Source organism: Vulpes vulpes, chromosome 2, assembly GCF_048418805.1.
Source record: "Vulpes vulpes isolate BD-2025 chromosome 2, VulVul3, whole genome shotgun sequence".
Taxonomy (NCBI): Eukaryota; Metazoa; Chordata; class Mammalia; order Carnivora; family Canidae; genus Vulpes; species Vulpes vulpes.
In genome coordinates this window covers 14,531,633-14,549,266 of record NC_132781.1, presented here as the reverse complement: position 1 = coordinate 14,549,266, position 17,634 = coordinate 14,531,633, and the positions used below count along the sequence as shown (strand labels likewise).

General features: G+C 41.2%; 1 protein-coding gene across 7 annotated transcripts in view; it reads right to left on the bottom strand.

The window, feature by feature from the left end:
* The window catches only part of TEX2 (testis expressed 2), a 100,581-nt gene that overhangs the window by 30,968 nt on the left and 51,979 nt on the right, over window positions 1–17,634 (bottom strand). For all 7 annotated transcript variants that reach the window (XR_011999567.1, XM_072746828.1, XM_072746825.1 and 4 more), the window contains 3 exons: window positions 7,386–7,586; window positions 5,833–6,172; window positions 4,318–4,565 (listed from right to left, as the gene is read on the bottom strand). Coding sequence is in view for 6 of the 7 variants with exons in the window: in XM_072746828.1 (XP_072602929.1) it covers window positions 4,318–4,565; window positions 5,833–6,172; window positions 7,386–7,586 (789 nt within the window). In the remaining variant the exon portion in view is untranslated. The remainder of the gene's footprint in view (window positions 1–4,317; window positions 4,566–5,832; window positions 6,173–7,385; window positions 7,587–17,634) is intronic.

The window sequence follows — 17,634 nt, the reverse complement described above, 5'->3', positions numbered from 1 at the left end:
GAGTTTTATAGTTCTAGCTCTTATATTGAGGTCTACAATCCTTTTGAGTTAGTTTTTGTATATGGTGTGAGGTAGGGGTTCAACTTCATTCTTTTGCCATGTGGATACCAGTTGTTCCAGCACCCATTTGTTGAAAAGACTATTCTCTCCCTCCTACCTCCTTGAATTGCTTGGCACTCTCTTCTGTATCCTTTCTAAAATTTATGTTTAAAATGGCTCTATGGCTTCATATTTTTTATTCACTGTATGAAGAGCACTTTTTAATTCTACTTTTAAATGTCTGAAAAGCTGACTTTGAGCAGGAAAGGGGAAGCCTTGGAAAACCACTATGCCAACTAAGATTTCCTGGTTTCTGTTGGATTCCTATTTGCTTTTTAGGGGTTCTTGTCTCATGATCCAGTTAATAGGTGACAAGATAATTAGTACAACCGTAATAATGAAGACAGGACTCTCCAAACCTGTGAAGCTTACATTATTTCTAAACATTTAGGATCTTCCCTGAATAATGAGTGTGGAAGTGTATGACATGATCTGAATACTAGAGCCTTGCACCTGCCTCAAGGATAGGCAAAGCACTGCCCCACCGATGGTCCTCTCTCCCAGGCAGGCCACTCTGGGGCACACAGAACTAGTAGCCTCTCTGGCCTCACACCCCTGAGCAAATCTGCAGGCAGCCTGTGTGGTCTCTCTTCTTGAGGTAACCACACTAGGGGTAATACTATGCCACCCTTAGACATTTTTTAAAAGAGAGCTTCCCTCTTAACATACAGTGTGCTCTTAGTTTCAAAAGAGTTTCCTTATTTTCTGGTTTTCTGAATTACTATTAAAATCTCCTCCTCCAACCAAGCCGACTACCTTGACAAGACAATAAAGCTCTGGTCTCCCCAGCCAGCCTCATGGTCTCTCAACTACTCTAGAGGTTAAGTGGCCTGAACAGTGAGAAAATGGCTCAAACACCACAGAGATTCAGAGGCTTGCACAGTCTGTGGCTGTGGGACAAAGCAGTCACAAGGGCAAGTCAGGGCTCAGTGGCTGGTCACTAACCACTACACATCTGGAGAACCAGGTCCTTCCCCCAAAATAGTAATTTTATGATTCCAATTTTGAGCTCCAAAATGGTTTCAATATGCAGAATCCCCTGGTTATGTTTTTAATAATAAATAATAAATATTTGTATTTATTATAATAAATAATAGTAAATAATTTAATAATAAATTATGCTTTAAGGAAGGATGATCACCAAAAGCGTTTTAGCATTGTTTAATGCAAACTTTGTCTATATTTACTAATTATACCCTAAGTGTTTCTAACAGTGGTTTGACTCCTGAGCCCCAGTGGCCTTATTTACCTCCAAATCTAGCTTAGCAGTGGGTGACATGTCAGAAAGGAGGCCCAGCAGGTGGAAGTTGCCATTAGTCTCGGAGCCCTCAGGGTAAGATATGCTTTGACCATGGCCAACAAGAGGCAGCAGCAGGGGGAGAGTAGGGAGAAGAGAAGTTGAGGCAAAATCTGGAGCTGTGTCCCAAGCTCCCTCTCTGAAAGAGGAAGGGGCCTGCTACCCTGGGTAAGCTCTGGCTGGTGGCTGACACTATGTGACACTGTAACATGAAGAGATGTCAAAGGTTCATTTGTGTCTCTGAGCCCTTTGAGTTTCTCCTGGACTTGTGATATCAGAGGCACAGAGTAAATAGTTAAATAACAGCTTATTCAAGACTGTCTTAACTAGCAGACCACCCCTGAGAGCCAGGACATGGCCCACAAACGCTTCAGGCAGGTCAAATGGATGCGGGAGCACAGCAATGGACTTCATGTGCTTTCTTCCAAAGATCCTTTTTTAAGGACAGTCATCCTGTTTGCACAATACTGTATTCCCCTCCCCCTCCCCCCAATTCTGGCTTTCTGGTTTCCCAGCCTACACAAACTAGAATTGTTATATTAAGGGTAGGGGTGGGAGATGGGCATTAGCACTCAAGGAAAATCCACTAGAAGGACATATACCAACACCAGCCAACAGACAATCCAGAGAAACTACTGCACAATCTGCAGCCTGGGACAGCTCAGATGGGGGTGAAAGGTCTCCAACCTCAAGTAGGCCTGCATGACGACAAGCCTGAATTTCTGTTTGTTAAGTCCTTAAATTATCAAGATTAAATCATCCATGCCTGCTCTGCCTAAGGGGGCCAGGAAACGCAATGTGGTTTTTAAAGATTTTCATCAGATTTAGGAAAGGAAAGACATGTTTTGGTGCTTAAAGAGGTAAATGCCAAGTACTCAGAAAGGAGGTTTGCACTAGAAAACTCCCCCCTGCTGGGGGGGAAGCAATGCTGGGTGGAGGGGCTACGTTATGTGCCATTGGGGCCTCCCAGCCCATGGTGGGGTTTCCATAGACTCCAGCAAGGACAGGACACATGTATAGGTAACACACTGAGGAAACTATGTTCAAAGACATGTTTTTGTATTTTTAATTTAAGGAACTCTTTTAAAAAGCAAGCATTATCATTAGACAATTTTCTTACATTAGTATACGATTCTCCCCCTGATTTCCCTGAAGCTGATGAGAATCCAGATAGCTGACAACCTAGGGACAAAAGGAATTTGGGGTAGGGGGATTCACTGGTTGTAAACAGGACATTCCTAGAATAGTCTTTTATTACCCAACTCCACGCTAGAGGAAGGCCTACTTCCCACTCTAGTTGGTAACTTAGGTCAGAAAGCAGAGGCAGTGAGGAAGGGACCAGCTGAGGCACATGGTCTTTTTGGCCTGACAAAGTCAGCTGAATGAAGGTTCAGGGGCCTCTTCCCCACTGAAGAGGATCAACGGAATGAGTCAAAATCCATGACTGACGAACAGCACAGAGAAGGCACCAAGTGCTTTCCATGAAGAACAGAGATATGGCCACTTGAAGAGATCAAACATTTCAGTAAGTTATTGAACAGGAGAAAATCGGGTTTTGTGCTACACAGGCCAGAGGTGGTGCTTAGAGCATGAGTGGAGGAGTGGCAGGAAGCCTCAGGTCCAGCACCAAAATGGCAGTGGTGGCAGCTGAGGGCCTACGAGTGTCAGATCAGGTTTTGTCTACGCCATCACTTAGCAACTGTGAAATTAAGCTACTTAATTCTTGTGAACCTGTTTCCTCATCTGCAAAATAGAGAATACCATTCATCTGCAAGACTGTTGAAGGGGTCAGAGTAATTCTATTGCAGTGCCTAATAGAATCTGGCATATGGCAGCTTAGATTAGCTATCTTATTGCAAATGATCCTGAGTCAATGGCCAGCTTGTTACTCTACAGGAGGAATGCTCGTGGTAAATCTTCAAAAGCACTGGACATAGCTAATGAGTCCAAGAATCTGAGAATACAAACATAACTGAGGAATTAAGACCTTTATTACTAATGATTCTGAGAACTTCCCTGATTGCCCAGTTGCTCAGATCAAAGGCCCCTCTGGTTCTCTCATACCCACATCTAATTCATCAGCAAATCCAACCAGCTCCCCTCCAACACATATCCCAACTGCAGCCATTCTCACCACCCACTGCTCTCCCTCATCATAGCCCCATCCCCCACAGCCCCAAGGGTGCCCCCTGCCACCCCACTCTCCATGGACAGCCATTTTTTGTTTTTTTGTTTTTTTTTTTAATTTTTTTTTTAATTTTTTATTTATTTATGATAGTCACAGAGAGAGAGAGAGAGGCAGAGACACAGGCGGAGGGAGAAGCAGGCTCCATGCACCGGGAGCCCGACGTGGGACTCGATCCCGGGTCTCCAGGATCGCTCCCTGGGCCAAAGGCAGGTGCCAAACCACTGCGCCACCCAGGGATCCCTGGACAGCCATTTTTAAACTTAAATCCTCCTTAGAACTGATCCCATGAGGCCCTACCTCTCCATCATTGCAGGGCCTCATCACAGTTCCTTATACTCCAACCACATCCCTGCTTTGGGGTCTTGGCGCTTGCTGGTCCCCTCACCTGGAAGGCTCCTCCCACACACAGCCCAGGGCTCACTTCCTCACTTTGGTCAGGTCTGTGCCCAAATGTCACCTCCTCAAGGAGGCCCTCCTGGACCACCATTCTAAAACAGCAGTCTGGCCACTTTCCATTCCCCCTTACTTGGCTTTATTTTAATTCTTGCCACCACCAGATGTTTGTTTCTTGCTGTCTTCCTGACTAGAGTATAAGCTCCCTGAGGACAAGGCCCTTATCTATCTTGGTCATTACTGTGTCCCCAGTGCCTAGAGCAGTGCCAAGCGCTTATGTATGAAGAAATGAGTTTGAGTAGAAAAGCAGTATAGCCACAGCCCAGGCAGCCAGCTTTACCTTCTTCCCAGCCGTGGGGCTGCTTTCCGCACTCTGCACAGGGCTCCTCTGGGGGCTTCGGTTTTCCTGGGGGACACATCTGGCCATGTACACACTGTAGTCCAGAAGCATCTTCTGCCGCACACTGCCCACCAGCTCCTTCTGCTTCGGCTGGGACATGATCTCCTCCACGCTGCCTTTGCTGCTGCTGCGGCTGTGGGTCAGGTGCCCTGAGGGACTGTTGTGTCTGCTGTGTGAAGGCAAAACACCTGCAGCAAAGAGGGCTGGCTGTTAATGCACGTGAAGGAAACAATTGCAAAGTCAATGGTACATCAAACAAACCTCCCTGGGCTGAGTTGAAAACTAGCTAAAATGCTAACGAGTGTTTAAAAAAACTATTTATAAGGTTATTTCCTATCTTGGAAAATATCTTCCACTCTAATAACAGATCATTTTTTAAAAGTTTTTATTCTTCCCTAAGACAATTCAGAGGAACTGAAAGCCATGAAGTCCATGTGGTAAGTACCTTTTTCTTTTTTCCTTGTGATCATTTAAGGTCAAATACGGAACTGACATACCCCATGGACAAATGAAAAGTGGGCAGAAAGCTAACTGTTCACCCATAGCTCATGGCAATTCCAGACCTGTCATCTTTCATTTAACAAAGATTTTTATCAAGCAGTTTCTCTGGGCCAATTCCACATGAAACAAAGAATAAGACATAATCCCTGCCCTTGGGTTTGGGCACCTAGGCAAGTAAATCACAGCCCTCTATAAAAATCATTGTAACCGAAGCATGACTAAAGGACTTTCAGGGCAGAAAGAAGAGGGTGACTATCTCCACCCAAGAGAGACCAGGACTAACTTTCACAGGTAGTGTCCTCTGGGCTGCCTCTGGAAGAAATAGTTGGCATTTTCCTGGCGCAGGTGGGAGGAAGAACACTCCAGGTAGAGGGAAGAGCACATGCAAAAGCGATGACAGATCCCAGTATGTCTGGAGAATGCTGAAAGGTTCAGTGAGGGTTCAAGTAGCATACATGGGGCAGAAGGACAGGAAATGAGCAGAGGCTCATTTATCAGTACAAATATGAATCAGGAGGCCAGGGGACTCTGCATTTTTATGGTGATCTCAGGTTTAGAGAACCATGTTTACAGCCAGGAGTTTGAGAGCACTAATCTGATATACTGCCCTGACTCATCCATCTCCTTATCACAACCAGGATTCTCCTGAGGTTTCTTCTCTCAGAGGAGTCACAATATAAAGTACAAATAAATATAATCCTAAGGAACCAACAGAGGTGAAAAACTATATATCTGCAAGCTGTTCCAAAACTGGTTAAATGGTTTGGTACACAGGGCTGCCTAGAAGTGATCAGCACAGTGATCAACCTAAAAGGTAAATGACTCCTAGGTACACTCCTTAGGTAGCAGACCATCATCAGTTCAGGGTGGCTTTCCTTCCTTCCTACCTGGGAATCTCTCTCCCTTGCCCATGTGCCTTTTAAAAATACTGGAGCATTTAGCACGTGTCATTACCTGGTTTACTTCCAGAAACACCAGGTGGCTTCTTGATTTCTGACTTCAGTTTAGATGCCAGAATAAATCGCCTAAACCACTCCTCTTTCTCTCGGCCAGTTCTCCCAAAGAGATATAGTATCTGATCTCGCTGGCCAGATCTTGTTCCCTCCTGAGGATGGGGTGGCTTCTTAGGGTCCTCGCCTCCCAGCTCTCTCTCAGCTGGTGGCTTTTCTTCAGAAGTCTCTTTATCAGTCTGGGCCTTAGACATAAAGTCATCTTGTCGACCAAGTTCAATGCAAATGGGGTACTTTTTATTCCAAATTCGTTTTCGAGCCAAACTTTTAGGCACGAGATAAATCTACAGGAAAGAGAAATGATGATTGACATAAGAAATTAAGAACTAGCCACACTGTGCATTAATATTATGCAGGAAACAAATGCAAACTTTATAGCTTTTTTGACTAAAATAATGAGCGTAAAATAATTACCACCCATCTACAACAGGAATCCCAGAAACTGGGATTTATCCCAGAAACTGGGATAAATTTTTAGAAGTGACTTGTTATTCTTCAAACCCATTCCAGAAGTAGATATTTTAGAACTTTGCAAGAATTACAAGTATCTATAATTTTCAGGTAACAGTGGCACAAAAATTATTAAGCAGGTTATCATCAATTAAGTTTCATAACCCTGGATCAACTTTAAATTTGAAAAAAAAAAGTTTATCGAATTAGATCTAGATGGGAAGCTCAAGTTTATCAGTCTCAAGTTAAAAATGAATTTATACAAAAATGATTTTAAATACTTCTGCCATTCAGGGTAAACTTAAAGCTCACTCGCTTGAGTTATAACAACAGAGAACATATAGATTTTTTGGAATAATAAACAATTTACAGGGGGATCCCTGGGTGGCTCAGCGGTTTGGCGCCTGCCTTTGGCCCAGGGCGCGATCCTGGAGTCCCGGGATCGAGTCCCACGTCAGGCTCCCGGCTCCTGGCATGGAGCCTGCTTCTCCCTCCTTCTGTGTCTCTGACACACTCTCTCTCTCTTTCTCTCTCTCTCTATCATAAATAAATAAATAAATAAATAAATAAATCTAAAAAAAATAAACAATTTACATTCTCAACAGTAGTATATAATACTTCTCAAATGTAGTTATGTTGCATAGCCATAATTTTCAGTCTTCATTCATTATTACCCTAGCACCACTACTCATAGCTTTTCATTGGACTGAAAAAGTTAACTCTCAAAGTCAGATGAGTGTGCTATGCCTTTGTTCCTCAAAGTGTGGTCCATGGACCAGCACCAGAGTATCACCTGGTAGCTCATAAAAATGCAGACTCTCAGGCTATTCAGACTTGCACTTAGAATCTGCATTTAAAAAGATGCTTGGGGGATTTGCATGAAGGGTACTGCCCTAAATTATAATAATACTTTAAACACACACGTGCACACACATATATACATATTACACAATACACATACACCTTTTTGAGGGGAAAAATGCAGTAGAACAACCAAGATTCCAAATGCTTTTCTTTCATTTAAGTTTCTCAAATTAGCAGGCTTACCTTGCTGTCTGAAAGGTCGTAGATTTTCTGGCTGATGTAGGTAACCTCTGGCTTTGTTTCATTGTAGCTTGCCCTCCTAGATATATTTTTATTGGGCTTTGAAAGTCTTAAGGTCCCACCCTCAAGTCGAACAAAGACTGAATGTGTCAAAGTTGCATGGTAGGTTTCTGGATCATAGTTGTAAATCTCATTCATCCATCCCTGATGGAGAAAAACTTCCATTAGTGAAATTAGAATAAACACAAATCTTATTCGATACAAAAATGAAAGTATTCGGGACACTGAAACCAAATCTGTGACGCAAGTATCAAGGCACTGGTAACTAGAGGTTGCTAAGACAAATGCGAAGCTTGAAGAATGATAATCAGTGTTGAGGTGTAATCTGCTAGGTTTTTGATAACTAAAAATCTGAATTTGGAGGGATAATGATAATGTCCATTTCTCTAAATAAAAGGTTCTTTTTTATTAATTATTTTTTTAAAGATTTTTATTTATTTATATGACAGAGAGAAACAGAGTGAGCACAAGCAGAGAAAGTTGCAGAGGGAGAGGAAGAAACAAGCTCCCTGCTGAGCAAGGAGCCTGACATGGGGCTTGATCCCAGGACCCTGGGATCATGACCTGAGCCAAAGGCAGACACTTAACCAACTGAACCATGCAGGCAAACTTTCTTTCCTTTTTAAAAGATAACAAGCAAATCAGGAAACTCAAACGTGTTTTTTTTTTTTTCGCCCAAACGTGTTATTCATGTAAATAGAGAAAGTCTTTCAGCCTGACCTCTAGGTGTGAATAATCCCACCCAGTCTGGCCTTCTTCAATTTGCCAAACTCATCCTCTTCTCAGCTCACCTGCAAAACATCTTTGGAATTTCACAGATCATATTCATTCACGCTACCATTCCAGGACTGAGAGAACTACCACTCCATTACTAACTCACTGAAATCACACAGTAAGGCAGATGATATTAGGCATTAAGTATTATAGATATGATCAACAGTATGTCAAAATCAAAAGATATATAGTAACTTAAATGAGTTATATTATGTCCCAGGTCCCCCCTCAATCAACACAAATGTACTTATACATTGATCTTCAAAAGGAGCACATATATTAATATGTATGGACAACACACCATAAAATTATGCTAAAGCTATTCTCATAGCAATACTCAATATTTATCATCTAATACTCTACCTGCCCCACAGTCCTTTTTCAGATGATATAGTGGCCCAGATCTTTTTAAAAGAAGTTCTCTTGGGAATTTTAATTGATTCCCTTCCATACCCCTCATTTTTTTTTTTTTTTTTTTTATGATTTAGAGAGAAAGTGTATGCATGTGCACATGGGGGAGGGGAGCAGAGGAAGAGGGAGAGAGAATCTCAAGCAGACTCCCCACTGAATGAAGAGACCAATGCAGGGCTCAATCTCAGACCCTGAGATCATGACCTGAGCTGAAATCAAGAGTAGGATGCTTAACCAACTGAGCAACCTCAGCACCCTTATACTCCCCTCATTTTATACATGTTTTTGAACCAGAGAGGTACTAAAAATCACAATGCAACTGAGAATGTCCTTCTTTTCAAAGAATGGCCATTTCCACAATGTGTACTTGAGCCTCACACTGAAGTCCCGACCTGAAGCCTCTGCAAATGAGGAATCCTTAGAATTCTCTTTTTTATTTATTTATCCATTCATCAAAACATGCACTGAGTCTATATCCCAAGTAATGTGTTAGGAGTTGATACAAAAATTTTTTAAAGGACAGGATTTTTGACCCAAGCGTGCTCCCAAATCAATAGAGAATTAGGTCTTCATTTTTACAACCCTCCTGGAGTAACCGTTAAAAGGTCATCACCAGGTGCCTAGATGGCTCAGTCAGTTAAGCATCTGCCTTTGGCTCAGATCCTGATCCCAGAGTCCTGGAATCGAGCCCTGCATTGGGTTCCCTACTCAGCAGAGAGCCTGCTTCTCCCTCTTCCTTTGCCCCTCCCAGCTCATGCTTTTTCTCCACTCTCTCTCAAATAAACAAAATCTTAAAAAAAAAAAAAAAAGAAGAAAATGGTCATCACCAAGAGTATTCTGAATGTTAAGTAAAAACAGACAAAAGTACTTTTTCGTGGGGTGTGTGTGAAATTTATGAGCTAATTATATAATTTTATATATCTTAGCACAGTTTTATGGGGGTTTTTGTTTTTTTTTGGGGGGGGGGGTTTGCATGAGTTAGGAATATCTCTCCTTCCTCCCAGTGCATCACTGCAGTCATTAAAAATGTTGAATGAGCAAGCAGTGGCCACAGAAAGAGGGTGTAATCTAGGTGTTGCAATGATCAGAGCAATGAAATGAACAGGGGCAAGCGACACAGAGCACAGTGGGACCCGGAATGGACTGTACTACCAGGGTATCAGTTTGGGTAGGTTTATTTGGCTAAGTATAGAACCAAGCACATTTTTTGGTTCATAGTTTTTTGGCTTTTTACTTAGTCATTCATTGATTTTTGAATGTTGAAACAGTCTTACATTCTTAGTAAAATTATGTATTGGTCACAATGTGCTGAAGTTGGATTATCCCAGCTCACAAGAGCTAATTCTACACATCTCTTCCTGACTCTGTGCTTGGGGACCTCACAGTGGTAGCTTACAACTGGCCGTGGTGGGAGTTTTTCGTTTTTTTGTGGGATTTTCTATACCATGGAAATCAGTGAACAGTACAAAGAGGGGTTCCCCTTAACCCAGAGAGCCAGTTTACCAGCACAGTACTATAATTATCCTTTTCATACATTGCTGAATTTGGCTACTAATAATATTTTGTTCACTTGTCCCTCTAAGCTCATAAGGGAAACTGATCTATAGTTTTCTTGCAATATCTTTCAATATTAATTAGCCTCATATAATAAGCTGAGAAATGTCCCTTCTCCTATTTTCTGGAAATTTGTATAAAATATTTCTTCCTTAAAGGTTTGGTATATTTGCCAAGGAAGCTATCTCAGCCTGGAGTTTTCTTTATAGAAAGGTTTTAAACTATGAATTCAATTGAATTTAAATAACATAAATAAATAAATAAATAAATAAATAAATAAATAATAAACTATGAATTCTTTTTTTAAGTTTCTACTGGAAATTATACTATTTCTTCTCGAGTGAGCTTTTGTAGTTTGTGTCTTATAAGGAATTTGTCTATTTCATATAAGTTGTTCAACTTCTGGGCATATAGTCTGTAATATTTCCCTATTATGCTTTTAAGTCTGTAGAGTCTAGTAATATTACCTAATATCAGTAATTAGTACTTCTAAAATAAGCACTTACTGCTATTAATTTCCCTCTAAGCACTGTGTCAGCTGTAATTTTTGATATGCTATATTTTTAATTTCATTTCATTTAAATATTTTCTACCTGCCCCTGTGGCTTTCTTTGGACCAACAGGGTAATTAGAAGTATGCTGTTTAATTTCCAAATATTTGAGAATTTTCCAGATATCTTTGTTATTGGTTTTTAGTTTAATTTCATGATGGTCAGAAAACATGCTTTATAAAATTTCCGTTCTTTTAACTTCATTTTTTTATTCACTAAGTTTTTTAAGTTCGTTAAATTCGAACATTCACTATAATATGGTGTATCAGGTGAATGTTCCATGTACACTATAAAAAATATACATTTTCTATAAATATGTCTTTCTAAACAATGTTTGTCTAATATGTTCCACACAACATTTTTACTAAAGATCTCCTGGCATATAATCCACGGTTTTCTTTTTATCCAATTTGGTTGCAGAAAATACTTTCTTAAAGAAATACGTTTACTAGGCCTAAAGTTCTAAGGGCAACTAGATTAATAAAGAACGTGAAGCAGATCTGATTTTTCTGGGCTGCTTCAGAGCCATGCTCAAAGGCCAGGCTGTATTTACTTGCAGTGCTACTAAACCTAAGAAGAATCTGTGGAGGAAGGGATGGAAGGACTGGTGCTTAAACATTTCTTAGTCCCAGGGAATGACAATGAGATTAAAATAGTAACTTTTATCGTGTCATTTATGAGCCATTTAGCCATGCAGTCCCCACTTGGGAATGCTCTTCATGAATTATTTCACTCTGAGTGTACATTTCCTACCTAGAACACAGGCTATTTGAGGTGACACCCTCTGTGGGGTCCATATTATATCTTAGCTGAGATGTTAAACCTTTTTTTTTACTGATTATTCAGTTATAATAATAATTTGATATGTCAAATGTTTCTACAATATCTCCATATAAGATTTTTCATTTGTTTCTATCTATGTAAAATTATAGTGGACACGTAAAAAGCCAATAGAACTAACATGATACTGGAATTTTGGCTAAAATACCCAGCATTATAAGTTGTCATCTAGATATCACCAGATTAGAAAAGGCTGAAAGAAAAAAAAAAAAGCATATTATGAAGTTATTCTCAAATAACAGGACAGTTTCTGAGAAATAGAGTAAGTAGTGTGAGCTGTTTTGAAACTTCTGAGATTGCACAGGTTAAATGATTTATGAATAAGAGACATTTTGGGGAAAAAAAGGTTGTTTCTCTCCAATTGCTTTCATTTTATTTTTCCTAGTAAGTCAGAAAATGTAGAGTTGTCCCAGGAAGCACTATCTGTTGGAAATATAATATAAACCCTAAATATGTATCATGAAAATATCTAATTTTAAATTGTCTAGTAGTCATAAAAAAGAAAAAAGCAAGTGAAATTAATTTTAACAATGTATTTAACTCAATACAGTTGACCCTTGAACATGGGTTGAATTGTGCAGGTCCACTTATGGGCAGATTTTTTCAATGAATACAGTATATTAATGTAAATGTACTTTCTCTTCCTCATGATTTTCTTAATATTTTTTTCTCCAGCTTATTTTAAGAATATGGTATACAATACACATACTGTACAAAATATATGTTGATTATTTGTTATTGGTAAGGCTTCCTGATCAACAACAGGTTATTAGTAGTTAAGTTTTAGGGGAATCCAAAGTTATACAAGAATATTCCCGACTGCACAGGGAGTTGGTTCAGTGGTCGTCTGTATACCCAAATATTATCATTTCAACATATAACATTAACAATTTCTAATTATATTTTACATTCTTTGTTTTGTACTAATAAGCCTTCAAAATCCAGCACATATTTCACACTTAGAGCACATCTCAGTTTGAACCACCTGCACTGCAAGCGCTCAACAGCACCATGTGGCTAGCAGCTACTTATATTAGTACACATCCAATACGTAGGTTCTGGCTTTTGAGCCTAGACACCAGGCTCAAGCAGATCGATCAACATCCTCCTCTCTTCTCTTACTGTACCTCCAGGATTCTAAATTTTATTTTATTTTAAGCAATCTCTATGCCCAACATGGGGCCTCAACTCATGATCAAGAGTCATATGCTGTACTGACTGAGCCAGCCAGGTGCCCTTCTTGCTCAAACCTCCAACACATGCAGTTTTATGCTGTGTTTTACACTCTGCTTTACCAAATTACATGAGAGAAGATAATCTAAGTAATCTCCAGATGAAACATCCAATCTTAGAAATTCAAAACCACTTTAAAAAGCTAACACGCAAAAAAAAAAAAAAAAAAAAAAAAAGCTAACATGCAGGGCAGGGCATCTGGCTGGCTCAGTCAGAAGAGCACATGACTCCTGATCTCAAGGTCATGAGTTCAAGTCCCATGTTGGGTGTAGAAATTACTAAACATAATAAACTTAAAAAAAAAACTAACATGCAATCTTAAAAAGTATAAAAGTAATCTAAGTAAAAGGCTAAAGTTTTTGAAAACCCTTACAGTTCTATAAGATCATTAAAAGATACTCAATTTGTGAACAAACTTACCTTAAGTTTTTGCTTATTCCTCTGTTTTTTAGTAGAAAAGACAACAGGAAAAAAAAAGAAAAAAGAAAAGACAACAGGACACACAGGCACATGTATTGGGACACAAGCATGCTTCAGCTCACCTGTTTACAGGATCACTGGTGAAGAACCATTGCTCAGTACTAGTCTAACAAACTGCTGCCCCATTACTATTCCTGGTAAACTTCCTTTATCTGGTTAACAAGAATAACCATTTCCACAGTGCTTCAAGGATTTGCTCTCGACCCAGCAGCCTGAGCTCCTACCCAAGCCAAGAGCCAGCCCTCCAGAATTCTTGTTGGGCTACAACCCAAGACCCCCAACATGGCCACAGTTCCAAGATGATATGTGTTTGTTCTTCGCTGACTGCTCTGACAGGTCACTCTCTACCACTTGCCAAATTGCAGCAATATTAGAACCACTGGATATACAGAGGCATGTGGAGGAGAAAAGAGAGTTTCAAGTCCTACACAGTTTAGGAACAAAACCCCACACCTGACCCATGAGAGGACACAGCAAGCAGTGAGAGGCGAGGGTAGGCCTGGGGAAACATTCTAGGAGGTGCCTTCCCTTGGGAAAGGTCAAGGGGGCTCCAAGTTCCCTTCTGGTTCAGGGCTGGCTTGAGCCTCCTCTTCCCCACCCACTCCTTTCAGAACCACCAGTGGCTGCATTCCAATACAAAGGGCCCTGTGACTTTTCCTTCCTTTTATCTTCATGTTCCCTGCTTCCTGTGCTACCATTTTCTTTTCTTCAGGTTCAGGAGCTATCAGAGGCTAGAGCCCACAGCTGCCAACAAACAAATAAATACAACCCATGAATCAGGATTTCAATTGCACGTCTATTGTGGACAATCATTTGTTAGCTTCAGTGAGGCCTGACCTTGATTCAGCGAGGCCTGAATATTTGATTACATGACAGACTGCTGGTCAAAACACATGCACTGCAACCTACCCACAAATATTAGCAGAACTGCTGCATCTGACACACCTGCATTCTAATCCTGGCTTCAACACTTGCTAACTGCCAGGCTGGATGATGCTTATCCCTAGACTCTCAGTCTTCATGCCAGTGAGATGGTCTAACATGGCTTACTCCTCAGTTCCATGCCTCCCCCATCCCCACATCACCCTCTGCTCTGGCCATAATGAATTTCTCCATGCTGATGGCACTTTATTGAGGTATAATTTGCATACATATTAAAGGAAGAAATCTTACTCATAGGATATTTAAGAATAATTGTAATAATAGTTGACATTTGAGCTCCTAGTATGATCCAGGCACTTCAGGTACATTAGCTACCTCAGCCAATTACCTAAGATTTTCTAAGAGAGGTTAAGCGATTTGCCTAAAGAATGGTTAAAAAAAAAAAAAAAAAAAGTGGCCCAGAGAGTGGCAAAGCCAGGACTTAAGCCAAGTCTACCTGACTTTGAGCCCAGTCTCCTACCTCCTCTCCATGGCATGGCCCACTTTCTGTCTGGCTAGTCATCCCCTAGGTCGTGGCAAAAGTGACATTTCTTCTAGGGAGCCTCTGGTCACTGAGGCTCTGTTTTCTATTACCTTCCTCCTATCACTGTATCTGTTAACTGCCTGGTCTACTTAAGTACAAACACTGCAAGACCACTGGAGTCATAACAAATGTTCGTTGACTCAATACATGACTGTAGCCTAATTCGGACAGCGCCTGTGAGGATTACATGAAACCTGTACAAGTGAGTGGGACAAGCTGGTGTCCCCTTCACAGCCTGCAGTAGTATTCTAGCTGCTAAGTAGAAAGAAGCACAGAGGGAGCAGAGATCCCACCAAGCACAGAGAGTGGCAGAGGTTACTTTGAAGTAGAAGGCTTGACCACTGCTCCCAAGGAGAAAAACCAAGTTATAATTGCACAAAATAGCACAGAACTAGAGAAAAGGAAACCTCAGGAAGAATCTTAAAAGATGTTAAAGCTTTTCAGGACAAAAACTGAATTAGCCACTACTCCTCTGTAGCAGAGAGAGGCAGGTGTCATGACTGGTGCTCAGGTTTCCTGATCCTCATGCAGGCTCCTTCCAGAACATCACAAGCTTTGAGAGGAAACCTGGAGAGACTCACAGGGGCTGCTACTTGCCCCATGTCAGTCAGGCAACCAGGATGCTGATGGCCATTGGAGGCTTGGGCCAAGAGGTGGCCAGGTATGATTCTCCCGCTTCTGTTCCCAAACCACACAAGTCTGTCCTTGCAGAAAGTGATCTCCCAATTGCCTTTTGATACCATCAATCAGCCAATTTCTCCCCCGTGGCTTAACCACCACCCCAGATTGAGCTGTAAGTAGAATTTCCAGAGCTAATCAGTCAAAGATCAAATCTTGAGAGCAGTGCAGCAACTTCAAGCCTTCACTTGGTTCACCATATATAGTGCCCAGCTGTCTACTGCTCAGCTGTTCAAAAACTCTTAACCCTCAATTTCTCAGTAGGTAAGATATTTCTCTAATTTTATTTTGTTATGGGACATGGTAGTGGGGATAAAGAGTTATAGTATAGAGTTAGCAACTCATTCCATTTCAACAGCTCAATTAAAAAACTCAGAGATGCTCTCAACCCACACTAAAGCAGCTCAGACAAGCCTTGTTTCTTTCTGAGGCTGGAAATGTTAAAATGGAGACAGTGCACACACTGGGGGGACAATGACCACAGTCAGCCGGGCTGCAGCTGTCTGGCCCACAGACTGGTCCTGTGATCCCCTCTGTAAAAGGTCAGGAGTTTCTCTTCAATTCTCCACTGGATTTAGAAGTCATATCTCTCTGAAAATACAAGCCACAATCTATAAATGGACTCATTTAATGCTTGGAAAGATTAAAAGCTGCAATTAACCTTTTGCAAAATAATAAAGTCTGCAAGAACTACTACTGTGTCTACTTTCAGTTACAGGGCCAACCAGTAGGTCAAGACCAATGCTCTCTTGGTCAGCTTGATGCTGTGCCGACCAGAACAAAGCACCAGCCCTCTGGCCTGGGGAAGCAATGGGGCTTTCCCTATCTATCTCCAGTGTCTTGTAGGCTGACATTCCGCCATCATATGGCTGTGCTGGTATTTGAGGCTGCCTGTCACTCAGCTCCCCTGCATCATTCCTTCATCTAGCCTATCAGGGAAGGAGCAAATCCTAAACAGAAGGATGGAGCCAGGGCTTGGGGCCCCTGCTGCTGGAAATCATCTCTGAAGAAGATAAAAAGGTGATTACTTTTCTGTCGTCCCCAAAACTAAAACACAAGCAAGGTTTTCTCTTTGCAGGTTTCAACTCTTTTTGATGTGTTAATGGTTTAGAACTGGAGTCATCAGTCAAAACATGATCTCACAGATCATGGACTTAGAGAATATGGCAGGAACAGTCTCCTTAAATTTACAGAACTTTAGACACAAATTTGATTTTACCTGTAAAAGACAAAAAAAAAAAAAACAAAACAACAACAACCCCTACAGACATATAGACTTCATGCTATGAATTATTTGCCTCAAGCAAATAATCAACATTCAAAATAAACACTACTAAAAGACCTCATCAAGAAGAGAAAAAAGCCTATCAGGGGAGAGAAGCACCAGCATCAATACCATCCACATCCTCCAACTGCCTACTTCAAGGTCACCTTCACAGTCACATCACTAGAAGCAATGGAATCAGAGCTAAAGGCACAGACTCTGCCTGGCAAAATGGCCTTGATCTCAGCTTTTCCTATCCTTCAGGGTAGCATCTACCCAATTCAGAAGACCAAAGAACACTTTTTAAAAATTTTTTATTTATTCATGAGAGACACAGAGAGGGAGAGAGGCAGAGACACAGGTAGAGGGAGAAGCAGGCACCATGCAAAGAGCCTGATGTGGGACTCGATCCTGGGTCTCCAGGATCAGGCCCTGGGCTGAAGGTGGCGCTAAACCGCTGAGCCACCCAGGGTGCCCCAAAGAACACTTTTTAAAACATACTGGTAAATAGTAGGAGAAGTAAGAAAATGAACATTCAAAAAAAAAAAATTGGGGAGGGGGGCAGAAGGAGAGGGAGAGAATCTTCAGCAGACTACACACCCAGTGCAGAGACCAATGGGATTTCAATCTCATGACTCTGAGATCATGACTTGAGCTGATATCAAGAGTTGGACACTTAGGGATGCCTGGGTGGCTCAGCCGTTGAGCATCTGCCTTCAACTTAAGGTATGATCCCTGGTCCAGGGATCAAGTCCCACATCGGGCTCCCTGCAAGGAGCCTGCTTCTCCCTCTGTCTAAGTCTCTGCCTGTCTCTCATGAATCTTTAAAAAAAAAAAAAAAGAGTTGGACACTTAACTGACTGAGCCACCCAGGCATCCCTGGACATTCAAATTTGAAAGAAAAATAACATGATCTCAGATGAACCAAAATAATCAAGGTCT